This window comes from Aulonocara stuartgranti (assembly GCF_965226115.1).
Source record: "Aulonocara stuartgranti genome assembly, chromosome: 4".
Taxonomy (NCBI): Eukaryota; Metazoa; Chordata; class Actinopteri; order Cichliformes; family Cichlidae; genus Aulonocara; species Aulonocara stuartgranti.
The window spans coordinates 35540603-35561165 of record NC_138942.1 but is presented as its reverse complement, the minus strand read 5'-3'; the positions used below and the strand labels follow the sequence as shown (position 1 = coordinate 35561165).

General features: G+C 40.8%; 1 protein-coding gene and 2 long non-coding RNA genes across 5 annotated transcripts in view; all 3 read right to left on the bottom strand.

Moving 5' to 3' along the window:
* Positions 1 to 8440, bottom strand: part of LOC309705026 — a 29086-nt gene extending 20646 nt beyond the window's left edge. Inside the window, exons 1-5 of one of the 2 annotated variants that reach the window (XR_014276434.1) lie at positions 8349 to 8440; positions 7927 to 8254; positions 5674 to 5806; positions 5187 to 5251; positions 4204 to 4333 (exon numbers count right to left, since the gene is read on the bottom strand). This is a non-coding gene — a long non-coding RNA (uncharacterized lncRNA). The remainder of the gene's footprint in view (positions 1 to 4203; positions 4334 to 5186; positions 5252 to 5673; positions 5807 to 7926; positions 8255 to 8348) is intronic. The other variant, XR_014276435.1, reaches the window with a different exon arrangement.
* fbxl16 (F-box and leucine-rich repeat protein 16) overlaps positions 1 to 15163 on the bottom strand; it is a 210294-nt gene extending 195131 nt beyond the window's left edge. The window contains exons 1-2 of one of the 2 annotated variants that reach the window (XR_014276407.1): positions 15053 to 15163; positions 12906 to 12970 (exon numbers count right to left, since the gene is read on the bottom strand). Coding sequence is in view for 1 of the 2 variants with exons in the window: in XM_082530514.1 (XP_082386640.1) it covers positions 12906 to 12939 (34 nt within the window). In the remaining variant the exon portion in view is untranslated. The remainder of the gene's footprint in view (positions 1 to 12905; positions 12971 to 15052) is intronic. The other variant, XM_082530514.1, reaches the window with a different exon arrangement.
* A 1600-nt stretch (positions 15164 to 16763) lies between these two features.
* LOC309704372 lies at positions 16764 to 17998 on the bottom strand. Its single transcript, XR_014276198.1, has 2 exons — positions 17740 to 17998; positions 16764 to 17431 (listed from the first exon to the last, which is right to left on the bottom strand). It is a non-coding gene; the product is annotated as an uncharacterized lncRNA (long non-coding RNA).
* Between the last annotated feature and the right edge of the window lie 2565 nt (positions 17999 to 20563).

Genomic DNA, 20563 nt, shown 5'->3' with positions numbered 1-20563 from the left:
GCTATGTCTTCACAATGTATTGTGTAGGTGACTTGGAGCACAGAAGGATTGCGTACATGCTTACAAACACATATAATCCAGAAGCCTGCCAGGCCAAAGGCCCAAAATTCATTTTGCTTCTAACTGCATTTCAGTTTGCTTGGTAACGGATGACAGAAGACCAGTCAAGAAAGGACAAGCCCTCAGGGACCATCTAGGCTTGAAATTTATTGCCATGTATGGAAGGTGTTATAGAAAGAGGAACTTCTGTGTCTGTTTTTAGCCATCTAAGATGTACCATTTACTGTAATCAATGTATTTCAAGGTTCAAGGTTCAAGGTTCTTTATTTGTCACATGCATAGTTATCAGTGTTGGGACTAACGCGTTATTAAGTAACACGTTACAGTAACTACGTTATTATTGTGGTAACGAGCACGGTAACTAGTTACTATGCCAAAATCAGGAACGCGTTACTCGTTACTGGGATTTAGATAGGGTCGTTACTCGTTACTTCGTGTGGTGGCTATCGCGGAGTTTCCACAGATTCAGTAACATTAGCAGGTGGTGGAGGCCAGCAGGTGGATGAAGGAAAAGGGACACAGAAGGAAAAGAGACCCGAGGCGGCCGCCGGTCCAAGTGTGAACTGAACTTCAGGTAAGAAGTTATGACCTGCAGTCTCTCTGGGTCAGATATGAACCAAGTTTAGGTGGAGTTTATTTTCGTTATGCTGACTTTTTCCGTACTGCGTGCTAGCTAGCATGACGGAGTTTCTACACAGCTGGGTGGTGCTATGAAGTTAATGATGTTGAACTTTATTTTGTTCATAAGTTATTAGAGTTGCCAACCGTCCCGTCTGGTATTCAGAGAAAATATTACGCGTTTCTTGTTGAGGTGAAAAGGAACAGTTTGTCCCGGACTTCAGCTACAATGAAAAAGACACAAAGCTGGATTTATTCTGTGTCTTTGCTGCACAGCTGCCTCTTCTTCTTTCATTCTCTCCCCCTCCCTCTCCTGTTCCTGCTTCAATCATGAAAACTGATCAATGATCAGCTGATCGTCTTTTCTCTCTTGTTTGTTTATCGCCCACTTTGCGCCGAAAGAGGAAACCAGCGGATGTCTATGGGCTCAAAATGTGGTCATAAATATTTTGTACTTGTAAAAAAGATTTGTATGTGTAAAAAAGATTTGTGTGTGCGTAAAAAAGATTTGTATGTGTAAAAAAGATTTGCATGTGCGTAAAAAAGATTTGTATGTGTAAAAAAGATTTGCATGTGCGTAAAAAAGATTTGTATGTGTAAAAAAGATTTGCATGTGCGTAAAAAAGATTTGTGTGTGGACTTAGAAAAAAAACCCTGCAAGTTACAAGTACGAATTTTTGACCCTATTTTTCTTCCCTTCATCTGATTGGTCAATGTCATGTCAATCACAAATGTAACAATCCAATCAGAGAACAGATGGGTTTGGCTGTCGAGGGGCGCTTTTTTGAACTGCAGGTCTTTGAAGGGAATAAATGGCCTTTTACATGCCAACCCAGCGTTTTCCTTCATCACCACGAAGGAAAACAGTCTGTGGTCGTCCGAGTTTGGTGATTTTTATGTCACAGGTCTACGTGTTTAATACAGGGACTTCCACAGCCTTTTCAACAGCGCTGCGGACCGCGGGGTGGGGGCGGGCAGTGTTTTGGAAATGACAGTCTTTATTACAAAGCTTTCTTCGTTATGAATTAGCATACATGTTTTTATTGAACATTTGAAGAACTAGCAAAAAAAACAAACTCTTGTAGAGGACATAAAGTCAGAGATAAAAACGACAAGGAGCAGGTGCATCTAGTACAGGTAGAGCTGCTGCAAAAACCCACAGAGCCCAGCAGCCAGCGTAACAAATTCTGGATCCTTTGCTTTTAGTTAGCAGTTAGCATTAGCAGCACATCCTGCGTCCGATGTGAAAGAACTTTTATGCTGCGCACTGTGACTCACAGCAATGGTCCTGGGTCAGCCCTGACTTTGTGTTAAACTAATCCTAAAGCAATAATGTTATTTCTAACCACTGATATACCACAACTTTTACCAACAACCTTTAATGTTTTCCATTTCAATCGTGAGCTGTGACCTCCAGAAACAGTTGAGCAAAATGAGACTTTCCTTTTTAAGATGATTTAAGAATCTTCTGTCATACTTGCCATAGCAACCTTTAACAACCAAAGAGCCACTTGGATCACGGCTACGAAATGCCGTTGCAACTTTGCCAGGACGGCGGCTCGCAAGGCCTCCCTTGGTGCTGCATTACAACCGCAACAAGGGAGGCGTCGACAACCTGGACAAGGTCGTGAGCACGTACAGCTGCAGGAGAAAGACCTGCAGGTGGCCCGTGGCCCTTTTCCACAACATGGTCGACGTGGCGGCCTACAACGCATTCGTGCTGTGGAGGGAAATTCACCCCGACTGGATGGCGGGCAAGCTCAACAAACGACGGCTCTTCCTCGAGCGACTGGGCAAAGCGCTCGCGCGCCCCATGCTCGAAGCCAGGGCGTTAGCGCGAGGACGGGGAGGAGGCCGAGTCGCGGGCCGAGGTACTGCCACCGAGGCCGACGCTCGTACTACTCGCACCGCCGACGCTACGCCACACGACTCCTCTCCGGTCAAGAGGCGAAGGTGCCGCGTGTGTCCCAAGAGCAAAGACGTCAAGACCAAGATCCTGTGCCACGAGTGCCGAGTGTACGTGTGCACCAACTGCGCCGTCACGTACTGTCCCAACTACGCCGCTTCACGCACCGACGCTCCCCAGACGCCGCCGACGTCGTAATAACACAAGCGCCCCTCGGGGGTCCTAGCGACCCCCACCCTAATCATCATAATAACACACACGCCCCTCGGGGGGTCACCACGCCCCACGCCCCGAGAACAGGCGGGCGCACAAGGGTTAAACTGTCATTTGTGTCTTGAAGTGCAGAAGCTTACGGCACCTGGTATTCCCAGGCAGTCTCCCATCCAAGTACTGGCCAGGCCCGACCCAGCTTGGCTTCCGAGACCAGACGAGATCAGGCGTGTTCAGGGTGGTGTGGCCGTAAGCGAGGGACTGTTTCAGAAACAGCCTTTTTATACATGCTGTGATGACACGGTCGTGCTTACGTTTTTTTATGTCCTGTATACAAGTTGAATTCTCCAAAGCACAAAAATGTTGGACTTCCAAATGGTCCTAACACACTGTGTGCTCTCTGTCACTTTAACACTGTGCTGTGAGAAAGTAACATGTGTTATTATGGTGACGTTACCGCGGGAAAAGCATTTTTGTAGCTCAGTGTTGAAGCTGCAGTTCACAACAAAGGTTTGCATGTTTTCGCTGTAACATGTGAAGCTTAGCACAATACTATATTTTAAAGTGCGTGACATTTGCCAAGTATAAAAGGTCTTTTATAGCGGGCTTCCCTCGCTTACGGCCATACCACCCTGAACACGCCCAATCTCGTCTGATCTCGGAAGCTAAGCAGGGTCGGGCCCGGTCAGTACTTGGATGGGAGACCGCCTGGGAATACCAGGTGCTGTAAGCTTTTGCACTTCCACACACAAACTGCAGAGGGCGCCGCTGCTCACTCAGTGGAGGCAGCTTCAGGAAAAGCTTCATGACAACGCTCCTGATTGTATTTCGCTTTTGTGCAAAACAAAATAACAAGAACGAAATATTTAGGAAATACACAAACTTATTTATTCTGTAAATGTAGAAAATGTCTGTGGCTAGTCCGTCTGGGCTCAGTCGAGAGGAACTTGTTAACCTTGTAGTGTGCAGCGGGCACAGTGTCAACCTGACACCCATGTTCACTATTGTAGTCTGTTCAGAGAGCTACGCTTCCACTGCTGTAGATATATTCATAGCACTCTGTAGATCTGTTTACCTCACACCGATACATCTGTATATATGTAGTACATCTGTATATTTGCTCTTATTGCACTTACTGATAAGATGCAAACTGTATTTTGTTACCCTGTATTTAGACATGTGTAATGACAGTAAAGTTGAATTCTAAATGCTAAACATTTAAACAAAAGCAGCTACACAGCTACAGGAAAAGTTTTTAGAAGTGATTTTTAGAAGGCCAGTAAAGAGAGCATGGAGACAGATGGAGGATGCCAAATCCACTGAATCTACACGCTTCCTGTTTCCACCTCATCCTTCCAGTGCTCTACTATACTCCCTGCTCTCTCTACCACAACTGTCTTTGAACTTGCCTGGGCCAGGTCTGAGTCCAGCTTTGCAACTCCAGCCAGGTCACATGACACAGGGGTGTGCTCTGATGTCAACAGGCAGGTCAGTGGAGCCCTCTGGTGATGGATTTATGCCAGTGAAGCAGGAGGAGGCCTGAGAACAGACAGCAGGCTTAACTAGCAGGACAAAGTAGCATGTAGTACTTGAAGGAGTCATCACAGCCAATCAGTTCTCAGGAAAATGGAACATCACATAAATATTTCTCTTCTTTGATTTTCATCAATGTATTTCCTTTGAAATTTAAAAAAGTAATTTTTTTTATTTTTTATTTTGAAATATTTCCTTCTGTCAATATCTCTGCCTGATTAGAAGCTCATAGGCAGTTCCAGTCACTCTACAATAAAATAATGTAAAGGCTGCCCTCTCTGCCATCCCACTAGCTGACCTAACTGACACAAGTAAACTGTGCTAAGATACTCTACATGGACTGAGGTTCTTGGCCACATACATATAGATTTGTGTGGCTGTAGAAATCATGCCATGAAGCTCCCAGCGCACATTTTTGATGCTTCTGTTTGTGGCAGAGGAGGTTTGGAGCTCGGCAGAGCCTTGGTGGCTTTTACTGACTATACACCCCTACCCATTTATTATGAACTAACAGCACAACTGTTTGTGTTTTTTTTCTATATTACACTTGCATGATTTAGATTTATACTTATGTGGCAGCTATTCACTGGCCTGACAAAGTTATTTTAAATGATATCATGTCATGAATAACACAAGTTATTTTCCATGAAATTGAAAAGTGAATGAGACGTGCATGTAATTTGACATATTTTGTTGTTTTGTGTGTGTGTTTGTCTGTATTAAATTTTGACGTGTATCTGAAAAACACAATTTTGAAAACACTGGAAAGACCTCAAGACATTTTTTCTTTTGCTTACTATGTAAACAAAAATTCCCACCAATGCTTTTCAGTGTGAAATTTCGTGTGTAGAGAAAATACCTGTGCCAGGTTGTCTCCATCTAGTGGTGAATAACGCATTACCACTACATCAGGTGAGTTTCTCTCTGTGCACAGTGACACAAAACTCATTTAACAACATAAACTATTTAAAAAATGATGTAGGCAGATCAAGGCAATGTTACAGATTCAGTAAGAACAGAAGTTTATTGCAATGCTTCAAATATGCAGGGCGTCACACTAACACAGTTGCTTATGTCCAGCATAGCACTGGGGCTAAATCCAGACCTGAAATCTTTGGAAGTTTCACTCAGTAACAGCACCTTTTTAATATTATTGACTATATTTTATAGTCACAGTTATAAAAAATGTCAAACATTATACGTTAGCTAAAGGTTGAAGTCACAGAGCTATACTGAACAACAATGCAATTTGAGTTTTTCTTGTTTGTACTATATATTTGATTTACTGTAAGCAGCGGGAGTAAAACCTAAAGAAAAAAATAGTAAAAATGAATCTCTGCTCTTACAGCTTTTATTGTGCCGTCATGTCTCCTTTGGAACTGTCCTCTTGCTCGTCTTTTGGATGCTCACCTCTTCTTCACCTTTCCTGTTCCTTTCACTAAACTGCTGCACTCTCGTTCTCTGCTCTCGCCTCCTGTTCTGGTTACAATTAGAATGCAGTCAGCATGTGCCAAATAAACTTGCTCCAAATCGATCATGTTTGATATGATGATGAAGTTTTTAACATCTTATTTATCAACTTATTTGATGCACTGTATCAATCAATTATTAAACAAATATCAGACTGTAGAAACGCCAATAATAATGCACTGAGCAAGTTCATGCCATAAGAGCTAAATGGCCATAAAAGAAAATCCTGAATGCCTGATACAGGACAGGCCAACTTTGAATGGAGCCACAGATGGACATCAGTCAGCTTTCTGCACTTTCCACCTGATCACATCTGTCCTCAAAGTCATGTCACTTCCTCTGTGGTTCATTTATGTTTCCTTTTACATTTGCAGTGACAATAAATTTAGTGACAAATTTAGTGCACACATTATTTCCTATGGACTGCTGGGTTATCTTGGTTTATTTAAGTTAGTATTTTTAAAGGTGCAGTGAGTCATTTTTTAGGTATTTGATAGAAAAAAGCATCTTGTACTCATAAATAAACATAGAATAGTGGATAAAAATGACACATTGTTAAATGTGTCATTGGTCACTGCTTAATTTCCTCATTATTTAAGCATCACTCATCCTTAATATGTCATTTATAAATACAGATATACGTTCTTAGAAAGAACCACTTCTGAACCTGATCTCTTTACTCCAAGGAGCTTTTGTGAGTTATCGTTGTGCCAGAGGAGGAGGGCATCCAATACTTCTTTCATTTCACCTGAGTTCGCCTGTGGGAAAGCAAAGCGCCGAATACCCTGACTATTTCTTTGAATTCAGGAGTACTAGTGAACTAATCTTGAGTGATTACTGAATTATCTGAATAAAGCTAATGAACCAGAGAAATTCTAAACTCTTAAACATCCCAGAGATATCTGAATTTATGTCTGCACCTTCACACTCCAGATATGAAGGATCATACCTGTTTTACCTCCGGTGTTGTGCCAAAAAGTGATCGTCTGACAAAAACTGATTTCCAATGTCTTTACTTATATTGGTAAATAGACTTTAGTGAACATGATTTACAAAAGGCTATATATCAAGTTTAATAACGACCCATTTTTTCAAGTATATTTATAACTCTGTGTTATTGTAACTATATTAAAACCAACCCAGTCCTTTTGGGACACTTAAAATATGTTTAGAGAACTATTATTATATTTGTTGCAATTTCTGCTGTCCTCTTGGCCAGATTACTCTTTAAAAAAGTAATTTTAATGTCAAATGAATAAATACGACGTAAAAATCACTGCCAAAAAGTGATTGCAGCTTCTACCTTGTGACAGGAATGTTGTTTGTGGCACAAGATGACTCAATATCACTCATGAGGGACACATATGACATGTTTCACATATTATAGACCAAAAAGTTGTCTATAGCAGTTTATCCCTCCTGTTATGTTGCGGGTCAGATTGACCCAGAACAGAAGAGATGTCACATGTCATCTGCATCACTGCAGAAAACGAAAAAAATCTAAATTATAAAAGAAAATTGTAAAATAATCAATGCCAGTGTTTCCTACACTTTTGGATGAGTAAATTTGCCCCGGGTCAAATTAACCCAGAAGCATAACTGTTGTTCCTGGAAACCAACATAACAGGAGGGTTAAATATGATCAACTGGTTTTTGACAAATACCGAAAATGAGTTTATGGCAGACATGACTTTTTGACACAACACTGGCTAACTGACAAGACCTAGTTATAAGCTAATATTACGGCTGAATATTATTGCACCTAACCTTAGGCTCCAGTATTCTAAAACTCGCACTTCCCCTCTGATAAACCATATGATTATGTAACAAATATGTCAGCTTACCAAAGAACAGAGGACAATTTATTCAGGGTGTGACAGCACTTTACCACCTGTGTCCAACATATAATACAAATTTCTGGACTGGAGCACGTACATCGTTAAAAACTCCAGGACTTCATCACAGCCTCTCTCACATCCGCTTTACATGTGTAGTTTACAGGAAACTTAAATGACACTGGGTGAATATGTTTGTAGCAGGATAAAATTAGGGTCCCTTATATGAATGGGATTTAAACAGAAGAAAAATATTGGCATCAGTTACCAACACTTCACTCAATTGAGACTCACTTGTGTTTAACACTGGAATATGTGAACATATTACTTATTGAGTCGTTTCTCAGTTCATGGGTTGTAAAACCGCAACATCCTCCATCCGTAGTAAGAGAAAGCGTCTGTGGCAATAACCAAAATGTCTCCATACAGCCTTTGTGAATAAGAAAATATTTTTAAAAAATCTTTTTAAAATGTATAGAGCTAAATATAAAACGTGTCTGTGAGTCCTTCAGTCCAAATACTCGAGGTCGAGGAGAATATATAGCAGCCGCTGATCCCTCAATGGCACCAGTAAGACGGCAGGACAGCAGGGCCTCTTCCTCAGCAGAAGTCTCCTCCACTGCTAGCAGGAGAATGACACACGAGTATTTTAAAGGTACTGCGTGTACAGATATCACCGCTGGCTCACACAAGCTTGCTCTGACACAGCTACAGACCTTGGCTGTGTCCCAATCCAGTGACCGCACGCTCCTGAGTACGCATTTTGAAACCTATTACGTCACAGCGACGTGACGACGGCTGTCCCAATTTGAAGTGTACTCCAAATGCGCCGTCGATTTCCCCAAATTTGAAGTGTGGTCCGCTGTACACTTCGTGGTCCCATATATCCCACAATTCATAGCGCGGTGGTGGGTGTGGATAATTTTGCCGAAAAACACGGCAGAGGGCAGAAGCGGAGCAGCCGAAGAGTAAACTTTCAAAAGTAAGTTTACTGTATATGATGTCACTTATTTATGTTTAATAATGAAGAACATTAAAACATTACTGTTGGCCACATGTCGGCAAAGTTATGTGACATTAGTTGTGAATGTACTAACTTGGTTTTAAAGCCTTTACTTTAAAATATACGCCGTTAGATAGTCGACCTTAATCTGACAGAGAATGTGATGATTTTGTGGATAATTAAAGTCAGTCATATATCCACAAACACAACAAGCTGAAAGTCAGTGATGCTGCTCGGTCCTGAACATCACGGCACAAGCAGGATCCACTGCACTGTTAATGTGAGCTGTGTTATATTGCTGCCTCTGTTCGGTGGTGTCGAGCCAAACGCACTTTAACGTGTGTTTGAACGAGCTGACGGTTCACTCGTTAAGCTGAAAGAAAGATGCTTTAATCACAGCAGTCACACATGTGTCCACTGCACCATCTGGGACTCTTCTTGTTTCGTAATAACACAAACACTAAATCCTGCTTCTCTGGTGCTGTTGTGTAGCAGTGTGTACACCTGAGACTGTCACCTGTCTGTCTGTCCTGCACTCTCTCTCTGTTTCTTTCTCTCTGATTGTGGAATAAAAGTATGAACATGTGTTTATAAGTTACACTTGTGTTTGAATCCTGCAGCTTATCACACATTTGATTTCCATGTGTGACGACTGCAAGTGTCCAGAGTGAGGACAGACTGAGGGACCCACTGCTGCACATCATCTGTGAGGTTTTGCACCCCTGATGATCCACCAGGACAAACTCAGCAGTGTGTGAGGAAGAGGAGGAGGAAGAGCCAGCAGCAGCTGACAGATGGAGAGAATAGACAGACTGTTCCCTGTTTGTGAAGGACTGCTAGAAAAGTTTAACATAACTGTCTGTGCTGAATCAGTCTTATTAGGTAATGTTCAAATAATGTGATCATCCCAGTGTTTCCAGTGTGGGAGAAAGTACTCAGAGTACTCAGGGCCTTCAAGCTACACACTATGAAAGGCAGCAACAAGTTTAATGTTCAGAAACCTAAAGTCTGTATCAGCAGCAGAATGGAGCTAAAATAAATGCTGGTTTCAGTTCTATGAAGCTTTGAGTATTTTGGATCAGTAGCTGCTGTGTTTGTTGCATCATATTGCTGTAACTGTTTATATGCTTTATACACTCAACAAAAATATAAACGCAACACCTTTGTTACTGCTCCCATTCCCCATGGGATGGACGTAGAGACCTAAAATTCATTCCAGATACACAATATAACCATCCCTCCCAAACAGTGGTCACAAATCAGTCCAAATGTGTGGTAGTGGGCACATCTGCTATATTGAGATAATCCATCCCACCTCACAGGTGTGCCACATCAGGATGCTGATCTGACCTCATGAGTAGTGCACAGGTGTACCTCAGACTGCCCACAACAAAAGGCCACCCTGGAATGTGCAGTTTTTTGCGCTATTGGGGGTCTGGGGACCCAGAACCGGTCAGTATCTGGTGTGACCACCATTTGCCTCATGCAGTGCAACACATCGTCGCATGGAGTCTATCAGATTGTCAATTGTGGCCTGTGGAATGTTGGTTTTCTCACCCAATAAAGGAATATTTCATATATCAGTCGACTCTTCATTCTATCAGACACAGTTATCACAGCTCGTACATTTGTTTTTACACATATATGTAAGCATTGAGCCAAATGTAATAATGCCAACATACTGAAGGAACAACATTTGTCTCTTATATATGATACATCTATATCAGGGGTCGGCAACTTTTCTGATGACGAGTGCATCTAAAATTTCCTCAGAAGTCAATGTGCCATATGATTGCATTAGCAATAAATTTAATAACGCTCTATATGAACAGTTACACACTATATAGAACCACTTTATAGGATTATATTTGTTTGCAGATGCTGGCATCTGTCAGCGAATAGTTATCAGCTATTTTGAAACAAAAAAAACACATTTTATCCATAAGAGCAAATGAACTGTACAACAGAAAATACAAATGCTGTTTATGGTCTCCTCACAACAATGATAAGAAAAATAAACTGGGCCAATATGGCATGTTTGTTAATACAGAGACACACATGTTAATGTGATCTCTGGTCTCCCACTCAGAGACACGGGTCTCCCAGTGTCCAGCATTCAGAGGCTACCTGAGGATTCATGTGAGAGAAAATCTGCTCACACAGACATGTAGAGCCAAATACTGTCAATAAGGCCTCTGCAATGTTCTGAAGATAGTCAAACTTGTCAGGTAGTGATGTCCAGCAGGTGAACATGCAGCTCCATGAACACACACAGCTGTGGATTCCAGCTGCTTCGATGTTGCATTAACTGGCATTAACTCAGCCAGTTAATGTGAGACAAATCCAGCTGCTCATTAAAGATTTCTGGTTTGATCAGAAAATAAAACATTGGTCCAAACACCTGAAAGTCCCAAAAACACATTGTGAATTCTGTCTCGAGTCTACGGATGTATCCGTGTATCTCCGTGGTGCTGATGCTGCGCTGAGCGCACAGCTGCTGAAGCTTTTGAAGTGTCGGAATGTAGAAAGATAATAACGTCCCTCTCACCAGTAGGCTAAGTTATTTTAACCCAATTACAAGTTGAATCTGATTGTTAGGGTTGTTAGCTAAGATACCGTCATTAAGAAGCGGCACAACTAATGTGTCTATGTGAGCTGATTTGCGATGTGCACCGCTGGTGCGGCCATTTATTTTTTAATGCACCTTCTCAGATTAATTCACTGCGTGTCGTGCCCAGGGCTGGACTGGGACAAAAAATCAGCCCGGGCATTTTGACTAGAGACCGGCCCCCCAGGTATTATAGGAAAACCATAAAGCCTTTGAATGAAAACAAATGCTGTTGTGACAGTGATGTACAGTCTTGTTGGTATATGTATGATTTCTATACATTTTACGTCAGATAAAAACTTTGGTTGTAAGCTTCAGATAATTATTTAATAACAGCCAGACATTTTAAATGAGAATAAGGAAGTATTTCTTTGTGCCCCCCTTTCCCTGTTAATGCCCTACCTGGCCCCCTGACAAAGCTTTGCTAGACCCGCCCCTGCATAGTTACCAGCTGTCGGCTACTTAGAAAAGGATCCTGGTGTTATTTGTCTCTCAGAAACAGTTCATAACTTCCCTTCAACTCATTCATGTCACCTGAAAGGTAAACCTGTTTCTCCATCACCTGTTCAGCTCTGATGATTCAGTAAGGACATCTCCTGGTTTCATCTTCATGTTTCCCTCTCACCACATATCCAAACCAACATCAGCTGATAGTAGAAATTAATATTAAATAAATTCTAACAACACCCGATCAAGCTTAAACGTGCTGCTGTTGTTTAGAGCGACATCCGCTGGTTTCCTTTTTCTGGCGCAAAGTGGGCGATAAACAAACAAGAGAGCCAATCAGCTGATCATTGATCAGATTCATGATTGAAGTAGAAACAGGTGAGGGAGGGGGAGAGAATGAGAGAAGAAGAGGCAGCTGACAGCGTAACGACAGAATAAATCCAGCTTTGTGTCTTTTTCCTTTCTAACTGAAGTACGGTGTTCTGACAAACCATCCTACTTTGGCAAAATGTCCTACCGTAAGTAGTTTATGCACATTTCTGCTGTCACAGAAAAATTCCAGCACAAATTTAAGTTGGTATGACAGTTTGCCACTTAACTTTGCCCATCAGAGTATGCTTGTAGCTCATATTCACAAAGGTAGGATGGTTCGCCACTGAATTTTAGCTGTGAAAATATGCTTCTAGCTCAGATTAACAAAGGTAGGACGATTTGCCACTAAATTTTAGCTGTTAGTATGCTTGTAGGTCACATTCACAAAGGTAGGATGGTCTGGCACTTAATTTTACCCGTCAGAATATTTTTCTGGCTAATATTCACAAAGGTAGTACGGTTTGCCACTTAATTTCGTGTTGTGCGCATGCGCAGAAACAATGGGTAGGATGGTTTGTCAGGTAGGATGGAACGGGACAAACTGCATTCCTTTTCAGCTCAATATGAAACGCGTAATATTTTCTCTGAATGTGGGACGATTCCGTCTTTTTACGGGACGGTTGGCAACTCTACTATCAGTAGTATCATAGCACCCACCCAGCTGTATAGAAACTCCATCATGCTAGCTAGCACGCAGTACGAGTTATTGTAACTGACTGTAAAAAGTCAGCACAACAAAAATAAAACTCCACCTAAACTTGGTTTATATCTGACCAACATAGACTGCAGGTCATAACTTCTTACCTGAAGTTCAGTTCACCTGACACTCAGACCGGCGGCCACCTCGGGTCTCTCCTCTTGCCTCCCCTTCCCTCATCCACCTGCTGGCCTCCACCACCTGCTAATGTCTGTGAAGGTTCTCAGTCATCCAGGTCATCGTAGTCAAAGGAGCTTGCAAAGAAAAGCGTCTGGACTTCTTTAAGTTACTTGAAGACGTTTCACCTCTCATCCGAGAAGCTTCTTCAGTTCTAAGGTCAAATGGTGGAGAGTCCCAGATATAAACCTAGTGGGAGTATCCCCCCACAGAGGGACAAAAGGACCCCCTGATAGGGCTGGGCGATATGACCCAAAATTCATATCTCGATATTTTTTAGCTGGATGGCGATATAAGATATATATCACTAAATCGGCTCCAAGCGGTTCAGAATGCTGCAGCAAGGCTTTTGACCCATAGCAATAAATTTTCCCATATCACTCCTATACTAAAATCCCTGCATTGGCTTCCGGTTGAGTATAGATATAAGTTCAAAATCCTCACCTTTACGTTTATGTCTCTACAAGGTGGGGCCCCCATCTATATCTCGGAGCTTCTCCAGCCCTATTCTCCAAAGCGAACTCTTAGATCCACTGATAGCGGTCGTCTATCTATCCCACGGACTCGTCTGAAAACAAAGGGGGATCACGCATTTCAAACCCTGGCTCCTATACTGTGGAATGGTTTACCCCCCCCACTACGCACCATCGACACGATGGCTTCTTTCAAAAAACAGCTTAAAACTCATCTGTTTAGACAGGCATTTGGGAAATGTTAATGCGTAACATGTTGTTTTATTTTATATTTATATTGTACTATTGCTTTTTTGATATGCTTTTATACTTTCTTTATGTTGCTATATTGTTTGTTTGACATGTTTTCTTGTGAAGCACTTTGTAACAGCGTTTTGTCTTAAAAAAGTGCTATATAAATAAATTTTACTTACTTACTACTTACTATATCTCGATATATTTTTTTAAAGCCATAAAGTAAGAACAAAAAGAGAGTTCTTAGTCAAAGCTGTGTCCCAGATGTCACACAGACACTTTTATTAACATAGAGCAGATGTACATAAATTTACTCAAAAATAAATTATGAGCATTTATTAAATAATAATGCTCCATAAATAAAAGAAAACAATGTTGTTTTTGTGCATAACAAAAAGCTCACAATTGTGCAGTCAAAATGTAAACTAAAAGACGCTGAGCACAATAACAAAGACAGATTTCACAGCTGCTCTGTTCCCAACTTCTACTGCGTGACTGACAGCCTGGAGTTTGAAATCCGCTTCGCAACCACGTCTCTTAACAGGTGCCATTTATGGTCCTTATACACAGTAGGGTAATATTACGTTGAAGCACAGTACGTATCACTCCGCGAGGCTCAGCCGTAATGCTCCGACAATCCATCAAGCGGTGCAGCTCCGTAGCTTACCAAAGTCGTACTAAAACATTTTTGGACAGATTGCTGAGCGCCGTGTACCACATAAAATCGGTTCGCGGCCATCAAGCACAACCAGAATTCATACATAAGGCGCGCTGTCAACTTTTGAGAAAATGAAAGGATTTTAGTCCGTGCAGCACCTCTGGGCTGCATGGCGTTAGCGTGGTTAGCTCGTTAGCGTGGTTAGCTAGCTAACGTTTCTCGCGGTTAGTATCATGGTTGCTAGGCAACCTGAGCAGCGCGACGACGGCCAGACCGTCCCATTTCACAAGCCTCTCATTTCCGCACTTCTCTTACTTCCTAGTACGCGCCGTACGTAGTACGCGAACTGCGCGTACCCCGAAGCGTGCGGTCACTGGATTGGGTCACAGCCCATGTGTGCTCATAGCCCCTAAACAACAGTGCAGTCTGCTAGTTCAAATGCACAACAACATAAATTACAACTTACTGTACAATGAACACACATCGCTCAGTTAGGTCATTCTTGCACCTTTTTTAAAACACACCCCTTTAGCTTACATCTTGAAAGTAGTGCAAGCCATATGGGTTTATAGTCCAAACAGTGACACACGAATTTGATCACCGAAATCCGCTTAACATGGCTGCTAATTTTCAAGCTTACTACCTTATTCACGGTTAGCACACTAATAATAATCATTAACCACACATCATAACATAACCAAACGATAACATATAGAAAGAAGCAATGTACGTATAAAACACAAATTCTTACCTAGCAGGAGAATAAATAATCAGTATTTTAAGGCTACTGCATGTACAGATGTCACTGCTGGCTCACATGAGCTACCTCTGAGAACCCCACAGTTTACTCCCCAGCTGACTGTCGCGAAAGAGTCGTAAATCACCGGCATTGTAAAACTTTAAATTATTCCAGGGCATGTTAAAAACAAAATACAAAACAGATGGACTGGATATTAAACGGTATCAAACGACTAAATGAACACAGGGTTACAATTACATTCTACCATCGTCACATCGAGAGTTTATTCATTAATCATCAGAGTTCAACAATGTGACATCCAGTTGAAAACAACTTCAGTAACGCCAGCAAAACAGGCTAACAGTAAATAACAGCACAAAAACAGCCGTGCTTATCGACAGCTCGACATATCCTCAATCCGGTCACATTTTAACTGTCCGTTTTACAGCCTCTTCCAGAAAACGAACGCTTACGCGGTACACTATACACATATACAGTATATTGATTTTATTTGGTTTTAGAGTTTAACCTGAAATCTTTTGCTGCTGAGCAGCAGAGCTCCAAAGCGTCCCCTGTAACCATGGTTACGCAGAGGCAACGGTGTTCCAACTCTGACGTCACGGAGGAGAACTTATTTTAAACTGATACCTGGATCAGCCTGCAACGTTTTCTGGCACTTTTCTGCTGAGATCCGGAGCTCGACGCCCTGGCACCCCGGGATAAGATGAGTTGCTGTGTTTTTCACGGAGAAAAAATAGTTAACACGGAATAACGTCAGTCTCAGATGGAAAAAAAAAGATGCAAGCAAAAGAGGACAGCAGATTGAGAAGAGATTTCTTCAAACGGTAAGGAGCTTCTACCAAGTGATATTTGATAAGGTTAAAACTTCAAGCTTAAATCTAATGTCCAGATTCATGCTAAACTTTTCTGATTACTCAGTGAATCTGTTCATACGTTGCCGTTTTAAGCTATTAATTTCATGGTGACAAATATCTTTGACAAAAAATGCAGGATTAATTAAAGGCTATATATGACTGCTAGGTTAGGAGCAAATACTTAAGAGAGAGAGAGAGATATTTTTGCTCTGATAGAAATCTTTATTAATATTTATGGGAAATGGGCCTCTATTAGATTGTTTGTGGCCAATACAATAAATTGTCTCCTGGCTTTCAGGTCCCCCTGAGCCAAATTTGCAAAAATACCAGATTTTACAATCAAGGAACAAACTAGAGGAAAGAACAAATTGCCTGTTAAACAGTAATTTGGAGCGGAGGGGCAACTTCCTCAGAAGCCATTAAAATGATTTGAGAGTAAAGATCATGCATCATCGTGGTAAGAAAAATTATATCCAATGTGTAGCAAGGATACAAGAGGGAGTCATTGAAGTGACAGAACACTGAAGCGACACAAAAGATAATTCAAATTTTACAGTTTTTGCAATTAAGAAAAAAAAACAGATTTAAAGTGAAACAAATATTTCCAAATCATGGAATGGTGCTGACATTATCACTCATTCCATATTGTTCCTAAGGTTTGCAGTCTTTCTCTACTTTAACTTTTGAAGTTGCATGTACACATAGGGCTGCTCAATTAATCGAATTTTAATCACGATTACGATCTGGGCTTTCAACGATCATTAAAAATGACTGAGCCGATTATTGGCCCCTCCCTCATTTATCCGCGACACCTTAACCCTCTGATGCATGAATTATGAAAGCCTTGGTCAAGATTTTTTTCTTAAGTGCTTTTATTCTTCTCAGGACATGAAAAAAAATGTTCAACTCTTTTTTTCCCAAAAATATGTTTTTTTATAAAGTTATAAACTTGTCCACTCCAGTGGACTACATGCGCCTGAGCACTTAGCATGAAATACTGTGAATTTACTATAAAAATTAATTACCTTGTGTTCTATTGTAAATATACAAACACTTGTTTGCTTGTATCCTTTGAAAAACATCTCAGCAATTTTTTTGGAACTTTCAACTCATAAGGCCCCAATGTTTAGACGTAAATAACAAAACCAATCAACAGTCCTAGCTGTGAATCCTACACCTGAATATGGCAAACTATCTCCAACAAGAGAAACATTTTTGAGTCTACACAGTTCTATAACGATGCAGGACAGTATTACCAAGCCCTTAGTAGCATGCTGGAAGAAAACACAAACTGACATCTTAGTCTCTGCATCTCCAAACACTTCTGTGTTCATCACACCTAGGCTGTCCGTAGTTCCTATGTCTCTGTTCTGCTCTGGCAGCCACTCTCATCATCACTGGACTTATCACTGAACTCATCATCACTGCACTCATCAGTGAAATCATCATCACTGGAGCTGGATGGAATTTCCTGGACTATTCTGTACGCTGCCTTATTCTTTGCTGCATTTGAAGTCTACAAAATATGATAAAATAATTATTATAGTAACTCAAACTACAGCTGATCTGCACAGAAATATATATTTTAAATGAGTAGCTTATAAATGTAACAATTATATGCTTACTTATAACCAAAACAGTCCCAAAAAACAGTGAGACAATTTATGACTTATGTTAAAAAAATATAGTGGGTAATGCATGATGTCCACTACAGTGGACACATGGTTAATCGTAGTTTTCTACATATTAGACATAACAATTTCTTATTCCAAACAGATAATATCCTTCCCTAGATGTTACTGCATATCATCATATTTTTTTTACCTGTTGGGCTCTTTTAGCATAGAAGGATTGACAGGATATGCCAGCAGTGGTCGGCAGGGGTGACAGTTTGTCTGCCATCTTTGATTCAGAGGAAATTTACTTGCAGTTGCACTAACTGAACACTGAATTGACCTCAATGGAGCATGGCAGCAGAGAGCACTCTAAAGGCTAATATGCAGTTCCACCATAGAAACCAATGCATTAAAGAGATATGTACGTTTTAGTAGCTGTCCACTCCAGTGACCACTATGCATCAGAGGGTTAAAGGCCGGTCCGTGAAAATATTGTCGGGCATAAACCGTCCGTGGCGCAAAAAAGGGTGGAGACCGCTGATTAAGAGGACCCGAGGGAAGCTCAGAAAGCTAAGCAGAAGTTATTTGGAGGGTGACTGCTGTTGGTTGAAAAGAGAGTTTAAAAAAAAAAAAAACTTCAGTGGTGTTGCACACTATTTTATATTATTTTTTAAAGTCATTGTTAACCCTTTAAAGCCGGTCAGAGCAGCACGCTCCGTTTTGCGTAACTATTTTTAAATCCCTGTAGAACCTGAACCGTGTAAGCTAGCGCAATAATTTGTTTTGCATATGAAACCGGAGGAGTTGTACTTACATCTGATGCCATCAGCTTGTCCTCGGTCACGGTTTCGTTCCACATATAGCTTTGCAAAAATTGCATAAAAAGCACTTGCAGGAACAAAAACATAATATTCCAGAAACACGCTTTGCCGTTCCTATCAGCTGTTCGTAACACTTCCCACAGTGAAATGATGCACCTGCTGTTTTCTTTGCAAATTTGCATCATAGGATTGTTTTGTTTTTCCTGCAGTATATAAAAATTGCTGTATCTCCAAAATAAAACTATGAAGACACTCAAAATAAATTTCCTGTGGTGGGAAACTATTTTTTTGCAACTTTATTGTATTTAAAGTTTTGAGGGATAAACCTCTTAAACTTCTCCAAGTAGAAATATATGTAAACAAAACAAAAGCGATTTTCAATTTTTTTTTGTAGTTTATTGCACTTTTTTGCAATTTATGTAATTACTATGGACTTAATGCATACATATTATTAAAATATGGGCTATAACAGTTGTATTGATGTATAGCAACTTGAAATGCTCCCAAAATGGCACTACAGCATGTACAAAAAAATAATAATATAAGCTCTGGTGGACTTGGTTCTATAGTAGGTCTTAAAGGGTTAAATAAATATCGTCAAATAATCGTGATCTCAATTTCAGTGAAAATAATCGTGATTATCATTTTTGCCATAATCGAGCAGCCCTATGTACACATATGCTTTAACTGCATATGTGTACATGCATGTTAACTGATGTGTGCTTGTGTGGTGATTTGAAGTTACGGTGCCTTAAAAAATTAATCATAGTTCTTGAACTTTTACACATTTTGTCACCTTACAACCACAAACAAAATGTGTTTTTTATTGACCTTTTCTATGATAGATTAACACAAAGTAGCACATAATTGTGAAGTGGTATGAAAATAATACATGGTTGTCAAAATTCTAAGCATTTGGAAAAGTGTGGCATGCATTTCTATTCAAACCCCTGCTCTTCATAGAGCCACCTTTTGCTACAGTTACACCTGCAAGTCTTTTGGAGTATGTCTCTACCAGCTTTGCACATCTAGAGACTGAAATATTTGCCCATTCTTCATTGTAAAACAGCTCAAGCTCAGACAGATTGGACAGAAAGCGTGTCTGAACAGCAATGTTCAACTCTTGCCACAGATGCTCAATGGGATTTAGGTCTGAACTTTGACTGACCCTTCTAACACATGGATATTCTTTGATCTAAAGCATTCCATTGAAGCTCTAAATGTATATTTAGGGTCATTGTCTTCCTGGAAGGTAAATCTACATCCCAAGCTCAAGTCCTTTGCAGCCTCCAACAGGTTTTCTTCCAGAATTCCCATCTATTTAGCTCCATCCATCTTCCCATCATCTCTGACCAGTTTCTCTGTCCCTGTAGAAGGAAAACATCCCCACAGAATGATGTTGCCACCACCATGTTTCACAGTGGGGATGGTACGTTCAGGGTGATGAGCAGTGTTGGGTAAGTTACTTTAAATTAGTAACTTAGTTACATTACTAGTTACTTCCATCAAAAGTAACTCAGTTACTTCAAGTTACTCGTTACTTTCAAAGTAACTAGTTACTAGGGAAAGTAACTTTGGTTTTACTCAGACTTCTCTTGTTAATGTGTTGCTAACTGGATACCCAGCAAGATTGCCAGTCTTCTAGCTTGCTTACTTGCCACAAGTGCACTGTGCCACCTACCAAAGGAAAAAATAATGTGCATATTTCCACGAGAGAAATCCCACGCCTGGACCGTTGTTGACCGCCGCCATGATTCTAGTCTACGTCACAGCGTCATGTGCGCTTTTTACATCCAACACAAAAACTGCAGTCGTAGTGCTTTCGATTGTACTCAGAACTCATAAATTCTGCCTTCTGAATTGGAAGATGTAGGTAACACCAGACTGCAGATGCGCTGCATACAGGGCTGGACTGGGACTAAAATCAGCCCGGGCATTTTGACTAGAGACGCCATTATTGCAAATATCATAAAGCCTTTGAATGAAAACAAACACTGTTGTGACAGTGATGTACACTGTCTTGATGGTATATATGTATCAATCTATCAATCGTTTGTTGTAAGATTCAGATAATTATTTTTTAAAAGCTAGACATTTTAAATGAGAATAAGAAAGAAAAGTATTTCTTTGTGCCCCCCTTTCCCTGTTAATTCCCTACATGGCCCCCTGGCAACACTTTGTTAGACCCCCCCCCCTGCACAGTTACCAGCT